General features: G+C 39.4%; 2 protein-coding genes across 2 annotated transcripts; both read left to right on the forward strand.

Moving 5' to 3' along the window:
- The first annotated feature begins 748 nt into the window (after window positions 1-748).
- zgc:92594 (uncharacterized protein LOC436996 homolog) lies at window positions 749-11,864 on the forward strand. The gene is made up of 8 exons (XM_044098341.1): window positions 749-1,147; window positions 2,500-3,163; window positions 5,107-5,215; window positions 8,318-8,413; window positions 8,998-9,231; window positions 9,504-9,526; window positions 10,559-10,704; window positions 10,790-11,864. Exons 2-8 carry the CDS (start codon window positions 2,535-2,537, stop codon window positions 11,092-11,094), a joined length of 1,542 nt encoding a protein of 513 aa, XP_043954276.1. The 5' UTR covers window positions 749-1,147; window positions 2,500-2,534; the 3' UTR covers window positions 11,095-11,864.
- Window positions 11,865-12,626: 762 nt separating this feature from the next.
- mrpl48 (mitochondrial ribosomal protein L48) lies at window positions 12,627-15,974 on the forward strand. Its single transcript, XM_044098342.1, has 8 exons — window positions 12,627-12,867; window positions 13,126-13,178; window positions 13,308-13,339; window positions 13,418-13,503; window positions 14,110-14,279; window positions 15,147-15,249; window positions 15,340-15,429; window positions 15,768-15,974. The coding sequence occupies exons 1-8, from the start codon at window positions 12,847-12,849 to the stop codon at window positions 15,843-15,845; spliced, it is 633 nt and encodes a 210-aa protein (XP_043954277.1). The 5' UTR covers window positions 12,627-12,846; the 3' UTR covers window positions 15,846-15,974.
- Window positions 15,975-16,104: the final 130 nt, after the last annotated feature.

Genomic DNA, 16,104 nt, shown 5'->3' on the forward strand with positions numbered 1-16,104 from the left:
TGCATAGAACAGATGTTTGTTTACTCTATTACAGAAATATTGCCTCAGAATATCAAGAACATATGTACATATTGGTGTGGTGTGTTATTTAACTGTGCATTTATTTTTACTTGCCTGGACCAATCTTTTGAACCACTCCATTAAAGTACAAATTAGATTGTAGACTAGTGGTGTCCAAAGTCTTTGAAGGTTCTGAGTTGCACAGATAGTTACCTGCGTCCTGCATGATTTAGTTCTCTCCCTGGTGGTAGCAACAACCTTACGTCAATGTTGTTCTTAGGCCTTCTAATGAGCCACCATTTGATCCAGATTTGTTAAAATATGCAGGATGCCGGCCCTTGAGGACAAACGTAGGACACCACTGAGAAATAAAACATTATTAAAGTTTTTTTTTGTACCTTGAGTACCATGCACATTTTATGACTGTTGGAAATTACGATATTTGATCCAAACGAAGTAAAATATAACTACACAGGTTCTTTTGAATTTAAAGAAACTTCTTTAGTTATATGTTCTACTGTTTTCTTACCATTATCAGTCTGTTAAAACTCTTGGTTAAGGGGAAAAAAATATGACACGCAAATATTACAGTTGAAAAAAACTCAACACTGAACTTGTTAAACAAAACATACGAAGTCATTTGTTTTTTATTATTATTACAAAGTTATAAAAAGTTTTAACGACCTACCATAAACGACCATTTAGATTTCTGAAAAAAATGTAATAACGAATCAACTGACGATTTGTTGCTTAGATTTCCGAGGGACACTGAATGCGTCCTTTTCCCCGCATCACCCTGCTCTCTGCTTTAGTTTCAGTTCGATGTCCGTCCGTTTGTCCGTGTGCAGGTGTGCGCGTGGACTCGCCTTTTCCCGTTAAATACCGAAAACTCCAGATGGGAAAGCCGACCATTCAGTGACCGGAGCTTTTACTGGGATAATACCGTAGTGTTTGGGGACTTTCTGTGAGCGGAAAGGGGAAAGAATCGAGTTTTGGCGTTAACGTGTTAGCCACAGCACGACAGGTGAACCGCGGCTTTCAGATTTCAGACGTTAGCCTTACCGAGAAAGATACATTTATCGCTCTGGAAACCGGGAGTTCAGCTTTGCTTGGACGACAGACTGCATAAACCACCTACATTGTAGAGGTATGAAGCCGGGAATGTTTGTTTTTGACTTGTTTTGCTTTAGCTTATCTCTGTCTCAACAGCGGCACTAATGGAGATTAGTGGAGCAGGTGCAGAGAGTTGGCTAATTATCGGTTGACTCTAAAAGGGTCGTTACGACTAAAATTTCACACGTTTAACGGGTTGGTTTCGACTAAATAAAGCCATGGCCTGCGTTGTCAGGTGGAGAATCACCAACTAATGTAGAAATATACCAGAGAACACCAATCAGTTTTTAGCCAGAGTGAAAAACAACCAGCAGGTCTCAGCTTATCTCCAGGTCATAGCCTTCAGGCATAGTGGCGGCTGTTTACACTAAAGCCGTCTCAGCTGACGGCAAAATAACGATGAAAAACAGGATTTATTTGATCATGTGTTTTTTCATTTTCTTTTTTTTTTCCTAAAGAAAGTGAAAATTAGTTTTGCTTTAATTGGACGAACAACTAAAACTTCAGGTTAAAACTCAGATTTGTTTTTAAATCAAAGGAAATCTTAAGGTCTTGTTTTTCATCACTTTGGTTGAACCACTACGTTTGTTTAATTGCAAACAAATTACTAACCTAAATTCTCATTATTTTTCTTTAAAGTTTATTACATTTTTAAATCCCTGTTGATCTCTCAGTCATTTTATGGTTTTTCTCCTGGTGGTTTAAATGTATTGTTGTCCACAAAGTGGTAGACAAACGCTTAAAAATAATAAAGTATGTGGCTGATTTTCTGGTGCAGGTGGACATTAAACACTGCTTCAGTGGCCCAAAAGTTTAAGATGAAACCAACGCTCTGTCATCAACAGGAATAAGAAAAAATAAATAATATAAGAGAAATCCTGGGATTGTTTGGAATATCAACAGGAAATCCTGAAACACCGACTTTGCATCAAGCAAAATGGCTGCTGCAGACTCTGACTGGAGAGTTAAATGTTGTTTTAATACCGTTGAATCACCAACCCACGTGACCAAAATGTACTCACTTTATTTACGGTAGAATTAGCAGGTCTTTTTGGAAACTACGTGTAGTTGAATTGTTTTTCCTTGCTATGAAAGGATTTGGAAGGCATTGAGAAATCGGCAGAATCTCTGCTCACTAAACCAAGACGAGGCAGGTGTTAAATAACTTTCAGTTCAAACTTTCAGTTTGTTTATTCCATACAAAAACTTAAGGGTAACTCGTCTCATCCAACTATCCTCAAAGAGTTACTTGCTTTTGCCGCTCCTTTTGAAAGGAGCAGAGCAGAGAGATGGTGCAGTTGACAATATCTTCAGGGAAATCTTAAAAGAAAAATTCTTTTAAGATAAAAACTCTTCCCCTCATCCGACTCTGTCCTCTACCTGCAGGTCTCTCCTCGGGGGTCCGCTGCCTGAAAAGCGCCATGGCCTCCGCCCACTCGGAGCAGTGCAGCGTCCTGCAGGACGAGCTCACCTGCCCGGTGTGCCTCGAAGTATACCGGGACCCCCGCCTGCTCCCTTGCGGACACAACTTCTGCAAGATCTGCCTCGACCGGCTGAGGCGGCAGGCGGAGCGAGGCCGCGTCCGCTGTCCGGAGTGCCGGGAAAACCACCAGAGCGGCACCAACTTCCAGAAAAACTTCAAGCTAGCCAACATCGCCGACGACTACCTCCGCAGCCGGAGGGCCATGACAGCAGCCGCCTCCGCTTTAAAGTCCCAGGAACCGCTTTCATTCTCCACAGCACAGCTAGCCAAGACCATCTTTGCCGTTCAGTGCGACTACTGTCCCTCAGTGGCCGCCGGCGCCTCAGGATTCAGCTCCTACGGGGACAAGTCCTCTACTAGTGCTTGTCTTTCTCAGGAAGGGAAAGACACGCAGGACTCCACTCCGTCAACGCTGGCGGTCAAGACGTGCCTGAAGTGCGAGGTGTCCATGTGCCAGGAGCACCTGAAGCCGCACCTGGAGCTACCAGCGTTTCGGGAGCATGTTCTCGCAGACCCAATGGTGGACTTCTGGAAGAGGAAGTGCCTGGATCACGACGAAGTCTACAGGTAGGAGTCAGATGTTACAGTCGATGCTCTCTTCTTTTTTTAAGTTCTTAATTTTATAATGAAACTGCAAAAAAACTGTAATTCATTCCCTTCTGATCATAAAACGAAAAGAGTGTATTTGAAGTAGAGCTGGGCAATAAATGAATTTCAGGTATAATTTAGAAATGACAGCCTGCAAGGTGCAGGAACTGCTGTGGACCCCCCATGGTTCAATGTGTCAACCATAAACCTAGCTTAGTCCATCTTTATTTTGAAGTAAGGTTTTTTTTATGTGATATTGACAATGAACAAACAACCCTTAGTCTGGGGGTGGGGCAAGCAAAGCCTGATGGCTTGCCAGGCTTATAATACACTTGGGGAAAACACTGGATTTTATCCATGACTTGAATTTTGGATGTTTTGAATAATTTGTTTTTGAAGAAAAAGTCTTTTTTTTACCACAAATCATTTCCTAGTATTATCATTCTACTCAGTGACATCAACATCACCATCTTGTTTGACAAGCATGTTATACAGCTTCCCCCCTACAATAGTCAATGTTACAATGAAATACAGTTGAAATAATACAAGATAAAAGTCTTAACATTATGAGAATAAAGGAGTAATTTTATGAGAACTCGACACAAAAAAATAATTATCCAAGCTGTTTTCTCGTAATTTACAGACATTCTTCTGGTCTTTATTCTGTTGATTTTCTTAATAAAACAAAAAAAGCTTATTGTACATCTCACAGAAGGGGTGATTGAAATAATCTACATTTTTAAAAATTATTCCTGCTTTTCTTTTTGTAATTTTTTTTTCATATTTTTTGTAAAATAAGAAGGTAAATCAGTATGAGGAAAAAAATTGTAGATTTTATTTTTGAGCTCTAATTTTAACACTTTCCTTAGGAGGAATGTCGTCCAAAATATGAGCCGTTTCCCATGGTTACGTCTTATGTAACCATGGGAAACTACTTATATGTTTCAGGTTTTCAATATTTAATTGGGCGGCAGTGGATAAATGATGATATTGGACATGATCTTCAGTTCAATGAATAATTCAATATGAAGTGGGTTCAACCAGATGAGGATTGAGTTCAACGTGTTTGTGAAGCATTCGCTGATGTTTTCATTTTTACAGTTGAGTTTTCTGTTAGGAAATGGATCATCTGTAATGTCACAGTTGGTGCCATGTTGTTGTTTGAGAAAGCGATTTCTCGGAGTGCCAGGCGGTGACCAGAATGAAGTTGTTTAGTGTTACTGTCGCACCTAAACCCACAGGTCTTCTGACAAATAAACAGACAACCTGCTGCAAATTCTCCCTTTTATAATCACAGCAAACATTTCTATTGCAGTGGTTGGAGTTTATTTTCTAAAACACTACTGATCTGATCAGTTTGGTCCATTTTTTTTTAAAATGAAATGACAAGAAACAAGTTCAGTTTTTCCAAGTTACGTTTATTTTTATGACCATAAAAAAACGGAATCAGAAGGATTCCATGTTTTCCAGTCTGAACAAAGTTACTAATGGTTCAATAATGGCATAGTTTCACATAAGCATCAGAATAATACAGTCACATGTTCCGATTCTTAATGTTTTATCTATGATTGCAGCACGTTTTGTTGGCGGTCGTGATTGAAATGGATTTCAAAAGTTTTTGCCACATTTGGTTGCTTTTGTGAAATTAAAAATAGTTTGGAAACTGTAGTCTGATATTGTGACATTGAAACGTGGTGTTCGAAGATTTCTCTTCTAATTTCTGTGTCTACATTTTTCAGTAGAAGAAAATATTTTTTTAATAACTATGCAGACAACCCCAACCTGCCCATCTTGTAGAGAGAGGAAGAAATGTCACATAGAATTGTTGCTTCTCCCCCCACAATAATCAGATTTTCAGATTTGATCTGAACTGAATGTTTTTTTTATTTTTTATAAATATTTTATTTCTTGTTATTCTCCAGATATTATTGCATGGATGACAAGATGTGTGTTTGCAACGCCTGCACCATAGAGGGAGGACACTCGGGACACACCATCAAGACCCTGAAGAACACCATGAAGGATCTGAAGGTACCAACAGAACCTTCTAGGACAGGGGTTTTCAAAGTATGAAAGGGTGAGCCCCCCTTCAAGGAGCTTAATGCCTGCTGCGCCCCCCCCCCTCCCCCCGTGAAGGGGGGCGGAGGGGGGTGGAGTTCTAAAAACTCCACCTTCAGCCCCGCTCTGGCCAAAACCAGTGTTGGCATAGTTACTTTGAAAAAGTAACTTTAATCGGACTACTGATTACTCCTTGAAAAAGTAACTTAGTTAGATTACTGACTACTTGACTTGGAAAGTAACTAAGTTACTTTCCAAGTCAAGTAGTAACTAACTGCAGGAAAGTAACTAACTGCAGGATTAAGTAACTTTTAGTTACTTTCAGCAGCTGCTAACAACAACGCTCTGCCTCCTGTGAAAATCACATTGATCTTTGCCAATACTTAATTGTAAGTTATTTTATAATGGTAACATCAACAATGTGTCTCCACTGATAAGGTTGAACTGAAGAGGAGATTGTACAAAAATAAAAAACATGAGTAATTTGTGTGGTCCACTGTTGTCTGGAAAACTCTAAGAAGGATTTTAAAGCCCCCCCACCCCCCAGCCTCCAGATTCTGCGTTACGCCCCTGAGTTTGATGTCGCAGCGCACAGAGCTCCTCCTGCAGCTCCACAGCTCAGATGGCTGCGACACTTATCGTAATATTAATAATTATAACGGTGCTAGTCAGCACTTGCCATTATAACTATTGCCAACTACGGACACGTTTATTCGTGGCTGTTTTCACGTTTATTGCGCTGTTCATATTGGTCTCGATGTTTGCAGTTTTATGGAGCGCAACGCGAAGCTCGACGTCATTCAGAGGTAATACATTAACTTGACATTAACAAAGACTCAGCGGGACGGATCATCCAGGAAATGATGAACAGGGAGAGACTGAGTAAAACTACCTTAATGATGGACAAATTCTGGGATTTATTGAGTCTCTGCTTATTTCCAACCCCAAATGAGCAACTTCACGTTCAAAAACGAGCCCAAAAAGGCGCAACCCGCCACTCATTAAATTTGCAAGCGACTTTTAAAAGATGAAGCCCAAAGCCGCTTATAATAATCGGACTTGGCGACAGAAACTGAAAATAGTTCCAGTTTTTCCACCAACAAAATGCGCATCTCCCTCCATTGTTTACATTTCTGTCGCATAGAGACGTCGGTCACTCGACAAGACGAGTAGAGGAAATACGATTAAATAACAAAAGAAGATAGTAACGCACAGTAACGCAAAAATGATTTTGATAAGTAACTGTAATCTGACTATTGTATTTGAAATAGCAACGCGTTATATTATTCGTTACAGAAAAAAGTGGTCCGACGTCAGTAACGTTACTGACATCACTGGCCAAAAGATCCTCTAAGGTGGGAAATATTTCCACTGATCCCCGCTCCACCCCACAGTACCAACTTTTTCCTAAATCCACAGAGTTGATCGTGTGCGTAAAAGACGTTTCTCTCACATCAGTAGATAGCAAGCAGATAGCTTTTCCGGTTTATTTTTTTCCCTCGCACCGCGCCTCCCCTAAAGTGCTCTGGCGCCCCCCAGGGGAGGCGCGCCTCACACTTTGAAAACCGCCGTTCTAGGAGTTTTATCCCATCTGCTGCTTCTACTGACTTCAAGTCCATCACAATCACTCTGTTATTATTACTGTTATATTGGAAACAGCATGAAGTCTGAATTAAAATCTACTGACTGCTTTAAGATTTATAAACCGTTAAACATATTTATCAAATAATTGACCACTTATGTCAGCTCTAACCACTGAAACCGATCGGCTGGTTTACCCATGTGACCAGCAGTGCTGAGTCGTTGTTTCTAAGCCTCCCAAAAATGAGGAAACATGTCTGATCAGTTTTATTTAGTGCTACACACTTCCTCCTCTCACTCTTTCAGCTGGAGTTTTCTGACATGTAGAAAATATGAAAAACTTCTAACACAATGTGTTTCACACGTGGTCATATTTTAACATTTGATTACATTAAAGTAAAGGTTTATATTTTCTAGGAAAGTAGCTAGTTTGTTTTTATGCGTTTCCCCCCCACCCCCTTATTTTTTTTTTTTTTTACATTAATTTCTACTTATATTACAGACTTTATGTTTAATTTGTCATTTAACTCCTCAGTTTGAGTAATTTACTTCACCACATTTCAGTTTTTGTCTTGCAGGCTTATTCAAATATTTCAAGGAAGGAAAGTTTCACATTAAATTCAGTCATAATTTAACTTTTGGTTCTTATTCTGTCTGATTTTGAAAAGACAACAATAACAATGCTTTAAGGAATCCAAGTGTAGAAGACGAACCATTATCATGATGAGTAGAGTGAAATAGTTCTCTGAAAACTGAAAGCCAGTTTCTGTACTTAGTTGGTTTCTGATTAGTGGAGCCTCAAATTATAAGATTCAATTACTAAACAGTTTTAGGTAAAAATTTTGAAGTCAAATGTGCTGGATGTTGCACAATCTCCAGAGAAAACGTTAAGGCTGAGTGTGGAAAATGTGTGATATTTTGAAATAAAAATAAAAACACAAAGAAGAGCTACGACAAACTAGAAATCTGTTTATAAGCAGTAAGAATCAATTTTCTTTCAGATTTACTTCAACCAAGGCAAATGTATAGAACCCACATGAATGAATAATAAGAAGAGTTCGGGAATGAAAGGACAGTCATGTGACTTTGTCCGGCTTCTCTGGGTGTTAAAGGCACTTCCTGTTCTTTGTTTCCTATTAACAATGCCACATAGAGAGGAGATGCTTCCAGTCTGCTGCTGTGGAGACAACGAGAAGCAGAAATGTCACAAATTCACCTAAAAATGAAGCGTAACAAACCACCAAAAACCTGCAGACGTGTTCTTGTTCCAAACATTGAATACATGTACTTTTATTTCAGGATATAGTTTTGTTATGGACACCATGTTCTTATACATCACATGGATGTTTTAGGAGCTCCAGAGACCAAATTAAATTCTAATTGTTTTTTTTTTTTTTCCTTTATGTAGGTATTGTCATCTCGCTCCTTGTACAACATGTCATTAATTTCTGCAATATAACTTGAATTGAACCCCTCCATGTTGCTGTCTTCTAGAGCGTGATGGACAAACAGCTGTACAGGCTGGAGAGGAAGAACAGCCTGGCAGAGAGGAAGCTGCAGGAGCAGAAAGAGAAGGAGAGACAAAATAAGGTAAAACGCAACAATCCAACCTGTGCAGCTGGATTTAACTCATCTGTCTACTGCTGCCTTCATGACACCCCTGGTTTGGGATCATGTTCTCTGATATATGACTTTAGATCACTTGGGGAAACAAAATCAAGTCGCCTTGCATTTGACATTTTCTGTGTTAAACTACCTGAAACATTACAAAAAAAATCTTCCATCTGAAAACATCAAAATAAAAGCAAGTTTTTTTACTTCACTGCCTCACTCAATTTGTTGTAATATATAGATAAAATTGGGAAATTGGTTCATTTAGAATCAATAACTGTTTTAAATGTACCTTTAGAAAATGGTTTCCTGATATAAAGAAATTCTCCAGGCCAAACCATTAACCTACATCAATTAATCAATCCAGTTTATTTCCATAGCACATTTCAGCAAGAAGGTAGTACAGAGTGCTTTGGATCATAAAACCACACGTAGTAACATTTATCATGAAATTTTGTGTTCTGTAATATCAGAGTGACGCCATTAATGACAGTATTTTGTGCGTTTTTTTCCTGTGAAACTGAGTTTGTACCTCTGTCCTTCCTGTCTGGTGTCTCATCCAGAAGTTCAGGGAGGACGCAGAGCAGTGCCTGACGCTCCTGGAGGACGAGATGAAGACCAGAGTGCAGCGCTTCATCCTCACGCTGAGAGAATTCACTCGCACCCAGTGTGAGGTCAACGGCTCGGCCATTCAGAAGAACATCTCCAGGATCTGTCAGGACCAGGCGCGCCTCGACGAGGTGCGCTGCAGCATCGAAAGCCTCGTGCAGGAGAGCGACCCCTTCCACTTTGTGGAGGTAAGCACTTCTCACAAAAGACATCGCTGCTAATGGCGCTTGGTGCGCTAGGTTGTTCCAACGCAATACCTGCTGGTAATGATTTTAAATTTGAACCTACTAATGTTACAACAGTTGGCTTTGAGGAAAAAAGTGATCTTTAGTTGAATTAAAAAAAGAAACTATAATGAAAAGGTGAGACCAATTTGAATAAATTTTCTGTGTTGATATCCATAACTTGTGTCTAACTTTGTTCATGTTCTGTGTTTCTGAATGTTTTGTCTTGATTTCAGGCATATAAAACCACAGGAAAACAGTAAGTACCAATTTCATCTTTATTATTTATTTGTGGATCTTTAATTTGATTTTTGATTAAATACAAGGAACTATCTATCTTGTAGCTATAGTCTTCATAAATTCAATATGATGCACTTTGTCTATCACTCCAGAAAATGTCTTTATTCCTTTCACAGCCTGATTTAACACATTTTGTGCAGTTGACTAGTTAATGTGTAGACTTATTGATGTCAGTGAAAATGTTTTATTTCTAAAACATCTTCCAGATAAAACTTGGGTCTCTACAAGACAATTAAAGACTAATAAAAAGACCAGTATTTCAAGTTAAACGTTGTAATCTTGAATTAAAACAGTAAAACTTAATATCTCCATTTCATAAGTGTGTAACTGTCTTGAGTCTCAATAGTGTAATTATGCTCCTGCAGCTCTTCCTGCAGATCTGATGCAGCTTTTACAGTTTCAACTCCAGCTATTATTGGCTGCCAAGGATATTTTTTGGACGTGTCAAAATTCCAAGGCAGTAGAATTGTAACTCTTCAATCTTTAAATACACTGTACATGTGGAGTATATTCAGTGTCTTATTCAGACGTTTTTGTGTTGTTTCCTTCAGTGATTCTTGGAGCAGCGCCACCACAGGCGAGAAGGGGAAAAAGATTTTCAGTTAGTTTAGTTCGTTTGACGGTGCAGTGTGAAAGAGAACCACACCAGCTGAAAATGTAACAGATGTTATAACTTTGGTCCTCAGTCAAACAGAGTCTGGTGTGAAAACACTCAAAGATTCAGACTTGTGTTGCGGTTAAATGGCAAAAACAAGACTTGGAGTTGAATCACAGTCTCCCGGACGTCCTCTATAAAACAGGAATACTTTATGAACCTGACAGAACTTAAGTTAATCAGGATAATGATGGCGTGTATGTTGGACTTGAATTGTTTATAGGTATTGGTGCCACCACGTCACACAGGATCTATAAATCACCTTTAAACAGGCTTTACCTCACACCTGTAAATAATTGAAATTTCTCCTTACTGTAACTATTTTCTTTATGATAGGTGCCGTAAACAGCTAAGGAAAAATATGTTCTACCCCGAGTACGTCGAAATGGAGACGGAGATCCTCGGAATAAGGATGGAGGAGGAAATGACCAAATTTCTTGACGATCTACCTTGTCACATCGTCGCTGCCATCAACTCCTTATGTGAGTTTTTATTTTACTTTTCAGACGTTCAATACATTCCAAACGTGTAGAAAATCACATTGCTCTGAACCCGACCGGCCCTCAGGTAGTCTTTCTGACCACGAGGAGGAGGAGGAACACGAGGACAACGAGGAAGAGGTGGCCGAGGATGAGGACGATGATGATGAGGACGAACTGGAGGACAGCAGCGAAGAGGAAATGAGGAGCGACGAAGAGGAAGAAGAAGTGCACGACGACCTGGCCGACGACCAAATAAACCTATGGGAGGATGACGAAGGGGAGGAGGAGGAGGAGGACGCAGAGGAGGAGGATGAAGATGAAGACGAAGACAATGAGGATGAGGATGTAGAGGAAGAGGAGGAGGACGATGAGGAAGAGCCAGGGGTTTAAGTGAAGCGATTAGCGGTGGTACGACCAGATGTTTGAACGTTTCCTCCCACTGGGTCCACTTGAAGCTAACTGCACTGACAACCCAATGATAAACTGTGATGCTACCGCTAAGCTACATCAAAGTGCTTTATATCAGAGATTCACTGTAGATAAAAACCTGGCTCACATCAAAAACATGAATGTACCATGACAGAATATGTACCAAACCTTTGCATGGCTCCACTGCTCCATTTTCTATCGCTTTGATAAATATTTTACTAAATCCAATATATTTCCCTGATAAGAAATGAATGTTTATTCATTTGAAGAAAAGGCATTTAATTGCTTCCTTTCAGTTCACTTTGTCAGTATGTTTGGTTTCTCAAGGAAAAGTAAACACAAAACCTCTGGCCTGGTGTTTGAACAAGCTGTGTGTGTGTGGTGCTGTTTTATGCATTACAAGTTAAAGTGTGTGTGTGGCAGCGAGGGGAAGTATTGCAATGTGATAAGTTTACATAGATGGTAGAAAAAGTAAGGCTTTAAAACCAGTGCTTTAAAGGCTTTAAAAATATTGTATAAAGAATTGTCAAATGTTTCTATACACACTTCATACGTGAATTTTAAAGGAGCAGTTTTAGGTCGTATCAAATTTTGCACTTTAACATTCAAATATTCCTGGCTGAACAGAACATCTTTGTACTAAAGGTTTTTTTTCCTGATTGTGATTGTAAGGGGCCAAAATAAGATGAGATGTACATATTCTTAATAAAGTCTGAATTGAATATTTCAAATGATGTTGCTTGTCTGACACAGAGCATCAAGTTCACTCCACAACAGAAATGTCATTTTTGCATTGCAATAAATCAGTCATTAAACACAGTAATTCACTTAAAAAGGGGAAGTCGTCTAGATCAGTGTTTCCCAATTCCAGTCCTCAGGGCCCCCCTGCCTGCATGTTTTAGATGTGCCTCTATACCAGAACAGCTGATTCAAATGATTGCATGACATCTTCTGCAGCCACCAAGTGCTGCAGGAGCCTGTTAATCACCCAAAGATTTAATCCAGGTGTGTGGCAGAAGGGAAAAGCCTAAAACATGCAGTCAGGGGGGCCCCGAGGACTGGAATTGGGAACCACTGGTCTAGATCACTTGCACACAAATAAATGGTAAATAAAGGGTGGCTTCCTATTAACGAAACCCCAAAATAGTTTGTAGTCATCAGGAAGACCGCTGAGTTGATTCCTTTTAGAAGAGATAAACATTTAACCATATTTGGATTTGCTTTAACGAATCCTTCAATTAAGACTGAACTGACATTTTCTAATTTAATTTGATGAATGATGGTTTTTCAGGAACGGTTGAATAAGAAATTTATAGCCTGTGATTATTCAAGAAAATATAGATATTTATATATATTTTGAAGGCTTGACTCATGCACCATGGGGCTGTGAGGAGGCACAAATGGTGGAGAAACACCATAGACATGAATCCGTTATTATATTAATTATTATTATTAACGAATATATTATTCGTATGAATTCCTGTCGGTGGAGAAAACACTGACGGAGGAACGTACCACACCGGAACCCTTGTTGTTAATACGCTATTCAACGGACCGAAAATACGACGTTCCGACTTCCTGTGTGTGCTTCCGTTTTCATCAAGTGTAGGAAAAATGCGTGTTTAGAAGTATTTTTGTGTTTTTGGTGGTTGAGTTGAAGTTGTCAGTTTTACTGTGACTCAAGCAGTGTGTTTTCAACACAGTGGAGACACAATGAATCACATACTCCGAAAGGTAAGGCTAAATGGGAGCTTTTCGTGCTAGCTGTTAGCTTTAATCCAGAGGTCATAACTTGGCGGAGCTCTGCTGTTTAATACCAAAAAATATTTTTGGGCACATATGATGCTCTTTTATGTTCTGAGTACATTTATGTTTCGTTTGGTATTTTTTTTAAATAATTTTTTAAATGTAGCTTATAGGTTTAAATATATCACCAACATTTCTAAGGTTGGTATAAGGTGTGTGAAATCCCTCGTTTTTTATTATACACAGTTGCAAGTGACTTTCCCACAGCAGGCATCCATCCTGAATCTGTCGTTATGCAGGTATGTCTTTACATTGCCTTTTAATGTTGTCATTTGATCTAAGGGCTGACTCCCTCTGGTGGTTGAAAGCTGGAACTTAGACAGCAGTTATGTTTTTGATTGATTTTTTTTATCCTGTAATCTTTGCAGAGCCACACCATCCATCCAGCATCCGATGTGGAGTGAGTACAAAACCTTAGAACCATTGCATCTCCACATTGTTCATGTCAATATGTTTTTGAGTTTTTGTTTCGTTTCAGGTACTGCATCTATAAATGAAAGACAGTACAGAGACATGCCGACTCACGGGATTGGGAGGTGGAGGCATTTGTTACCCAAACAGGCAGTAGGTCTCCAAAACCCTTCTTTGATACAAAGTCAAGCGTATTAAAATACAATCATATACTGTGTTTTAGCATTCATCAGGCAATATTTGAGGATTTATCTCTGCGATCAGAGTGAGGGTTTAGTGTTCTTCATGTCCACATAGTCTGCAGTCATTGGGTAGACATTAGGATCAATGTTTTCTCATCTCAACATGTGTCAACTCCAAGTCCAATGTGACTTGACCTAAAAGTCAAGCTTATTTGTGTAGCAATTTACAGCAACAAGGAATCATAAAAACATCATACAGTCACAAATTGATGGCTGTGTGACAAAAAGTATTAAATATAAAATTTTGTCAAATGTCATCACCTATGTTGATAAATTTTTTCACTACTAATCAAAGGCTAATCTCAATAGGTGGGTGTGTAGCCTTGATTTAAAGGAAATCTGTGTATCAGCACCTTTTACACTTTTCAGACCAAATTTTTCTCTCAAATTCTTCCTGAAGAGTAGAAGGTGCCGAAGCATATCTCCATATTGGTTGATATTCTTAAGCCACACCATGTTTCATTACAAAACACCTGATATGCTTTAATTCATGATGCCATTTTGTGTTTTTGTTCAGTCCAAGAAGAAGAAAGTGAAAAACCAGGTGAAGGACCTGGTTTCAGCGACCGATACGGCATACGGGACTCTGAACGTGAAGGTGTCTGGTTACGACATGACCGTGGTGGAGCATTACTCCCAGTACATCCACAACCTCTGCAACCGGCTCAACATCAAAGTGGCAGAAAGGTGACGATCAGCAGGAGAACGCTGCGGTGTAGCTGCAGTCTCAGTCAGAAGTTCATATAGACCATCACAGATATGAAAGCCATCTCAAAAACATACGTTTGAGTTGAACATGGATTTCCTCCCATGAACACAGAAGTTCTATACAGGACTTGTACAGTCCCCTCCAAGAGTGTTGAACATGTTGGGTTTGACAAAACAATGAAAATAGAGCAACTTTGTGCTTTTATTTCTACATTTAATTGACCACTCAGAAGATGGCATTATTTGTAAAAAAACACCAAATTCAACAGAAGCAGCGGTTTTTACTCAAAGCTGACCCGAAAACAGCCTCCAGAGGGCGGTAGTGAGGCCGTCACGGTCTGCTGTGTAAACATAAGCGATACGAAGTCTTACAGAAATGATCTGAAATGAAAAGCCTCATCCGTGAAACAGAGTGGAGTGTGTAGGCGCACCCTTCAAAACATGTTGACGTGTCAACAAGGGTCAACTCCATGACCTGTTGAACAAGAAGGTCAAGTTCTGACTGGATATTTAACCACTGTTGTAATCAGAAGTGGTCAGAGACATTTGAGCTGACGGGTTTTCTAGAACTATAAAAACTAAAAAGCCGATTGAAATCACCGTATTTAAAAGAACTCAATCATTTCTGTCATCAAATATAAATGCCAGTTCAGGCCATTTAAAGAGATCAATTTGTTGCTGAAACAGTGGTGAACAGAAGTCCATCTAAAGTTTATGTTCAATCCAAATAAATTGGCTGAATGTGGAGCAATGAGTTAAACTGCTAAATAAGTTGTTGTGTATATCTTAAACAATGTACCAAACATAAACACAGTAATATTTTCCTTTTATGTCCTCGACTCACAGCTATGCTTTGCCAACCAAGAGCACAGAAGTGCTGCTAATGCAAGAACAAGGCAACAAAACGTTCGTGGACGCCGTCCTGAAGACCCACCAGCGCGTCGTCCAGGTCTTTCTAAAAGTCTCTAAAAGCTGCGGGTTTGATTAGATTCTGGAGAACGTCGTGGAAGTTGATGGAACGTGTTGTTTCTGTGTTTAGCTGAGTAGTTTGAACGCCTCGCTGTGTCCCGTCTTCATGGACGTTATTCTGAAGAACCAACCGGAGGGAGTTCAGCTCTCGGTGCAGGAGGTGAGTCAGATCTGACCCTGGATGTTACATCGTGTTGGTATGGTTGAGATTCATTTGTTTATATCATTGCATACGTCCTGTAAAGTGCGTTTAGATTACATTTGACTTGGTTCTTCATGAATAAACTGAACTGAATAAGTAGAATCTCCAAATTGAGACATCTGTTGCATTATTGATAGGCATTTAAATCTTTTATGAACGTAAAAGTCTTTTCTGCGCAGAGATTTGTTTTTAGAATTTTCCCTTAAGTAATAGAAATCAGCAGCAATGAGTGTAACAACTGCAAAATGAAAATTATTTGTAACATTCCACTTCTGGTTTTTTTTCCCCTCTCTCAGCACACAGAGGCAGATTATCTGTTGCGCTTCAAGGCACGTCCAGAGCTGGATGGGCTCATCGCTCAGATCTACCAATGAGATGCTCCCAAGGTTCCTGCAATCTGTATTGTCATATATATGAGCAGAGAAGCTGTCGAGGAATATTGTTTTTGTTTTTCTGTGTGTGTCTTTTAGAAATAAAACTGTTTGGGAACAGACCAAGATGAAGATGTTTGCTGCAGTTTTATGTGTTTCTATTATTATTATTTTCATCAGTTCACTGTGGCTCTAAATGATCAGAGGTTTTGTTTGCTTACAGTAGATATGAATGTGTCAGTCAGAAACAAGCATTTTAAAT

Source organism: Gambusia affinis, linkage group LG18 (genome assembly GCF_019740435.1).
Source record: "Gambusia affinis linkage group LG18, SWU_Gaff_1.0, whole genome shotgun sequence".
NCBI lineage: Eukaryota > Metazoa > Chordata > Actinopteri > Cyprinodontiformes > Poeciliidae > Gambusia > Gambusia affinis.

What these genes read in the sequence shown, in the direction of transcription:
- zgc:92594 (XM_044098341.1), top strand. Translation starts at nt 2,535, where the DNA reads ATGGCCTCCGCCCACTCGGAGCAGTGCAGCGTCCTGCAGGACGAGCTC. An exon ending in GATCACGACGAAGTCTACAG is followed by an intron (nt 3,164 to 5,106) that starts GTAGGAGTCAGA and finishes GTTATTCTCCAG; the next exon opens with ATATTATTGCATGGATGACA. An exon ending in CGCTGCCATCAACTCCTTAT is followed by an intron (nt 10,705 to 10,789) that starts GTGAGTTTTTAT and finishes ACCGGCCCTCAG; the next exon opens with GTAGTCTTTCTGACCACGAG.
- mrpl48 (XM_044098342.1), top strand. Translation starts at nt 12,847, where the DNA reads ATGAATCACATACTCCGAAAG. An exon ending in ATTTGTTACCCAAACAGGCA is followed by an intron (nt 13,504 to 14,109) that starts GTAGGTCTCCAA and finishes GTTTTTGTTCAG; the next exon opens with TCCAAGAAGAAGAAAGTGAA. An exon ending in CCCACCAGCGCGTCGTCCAG is followed by an intron (nt 15,250 to 15,339) that starts GTCTTTCTAAAA and finishes TTCTGTGTTTAG; the next exon opens with CTGAGTAGTTTGAACGCCTC.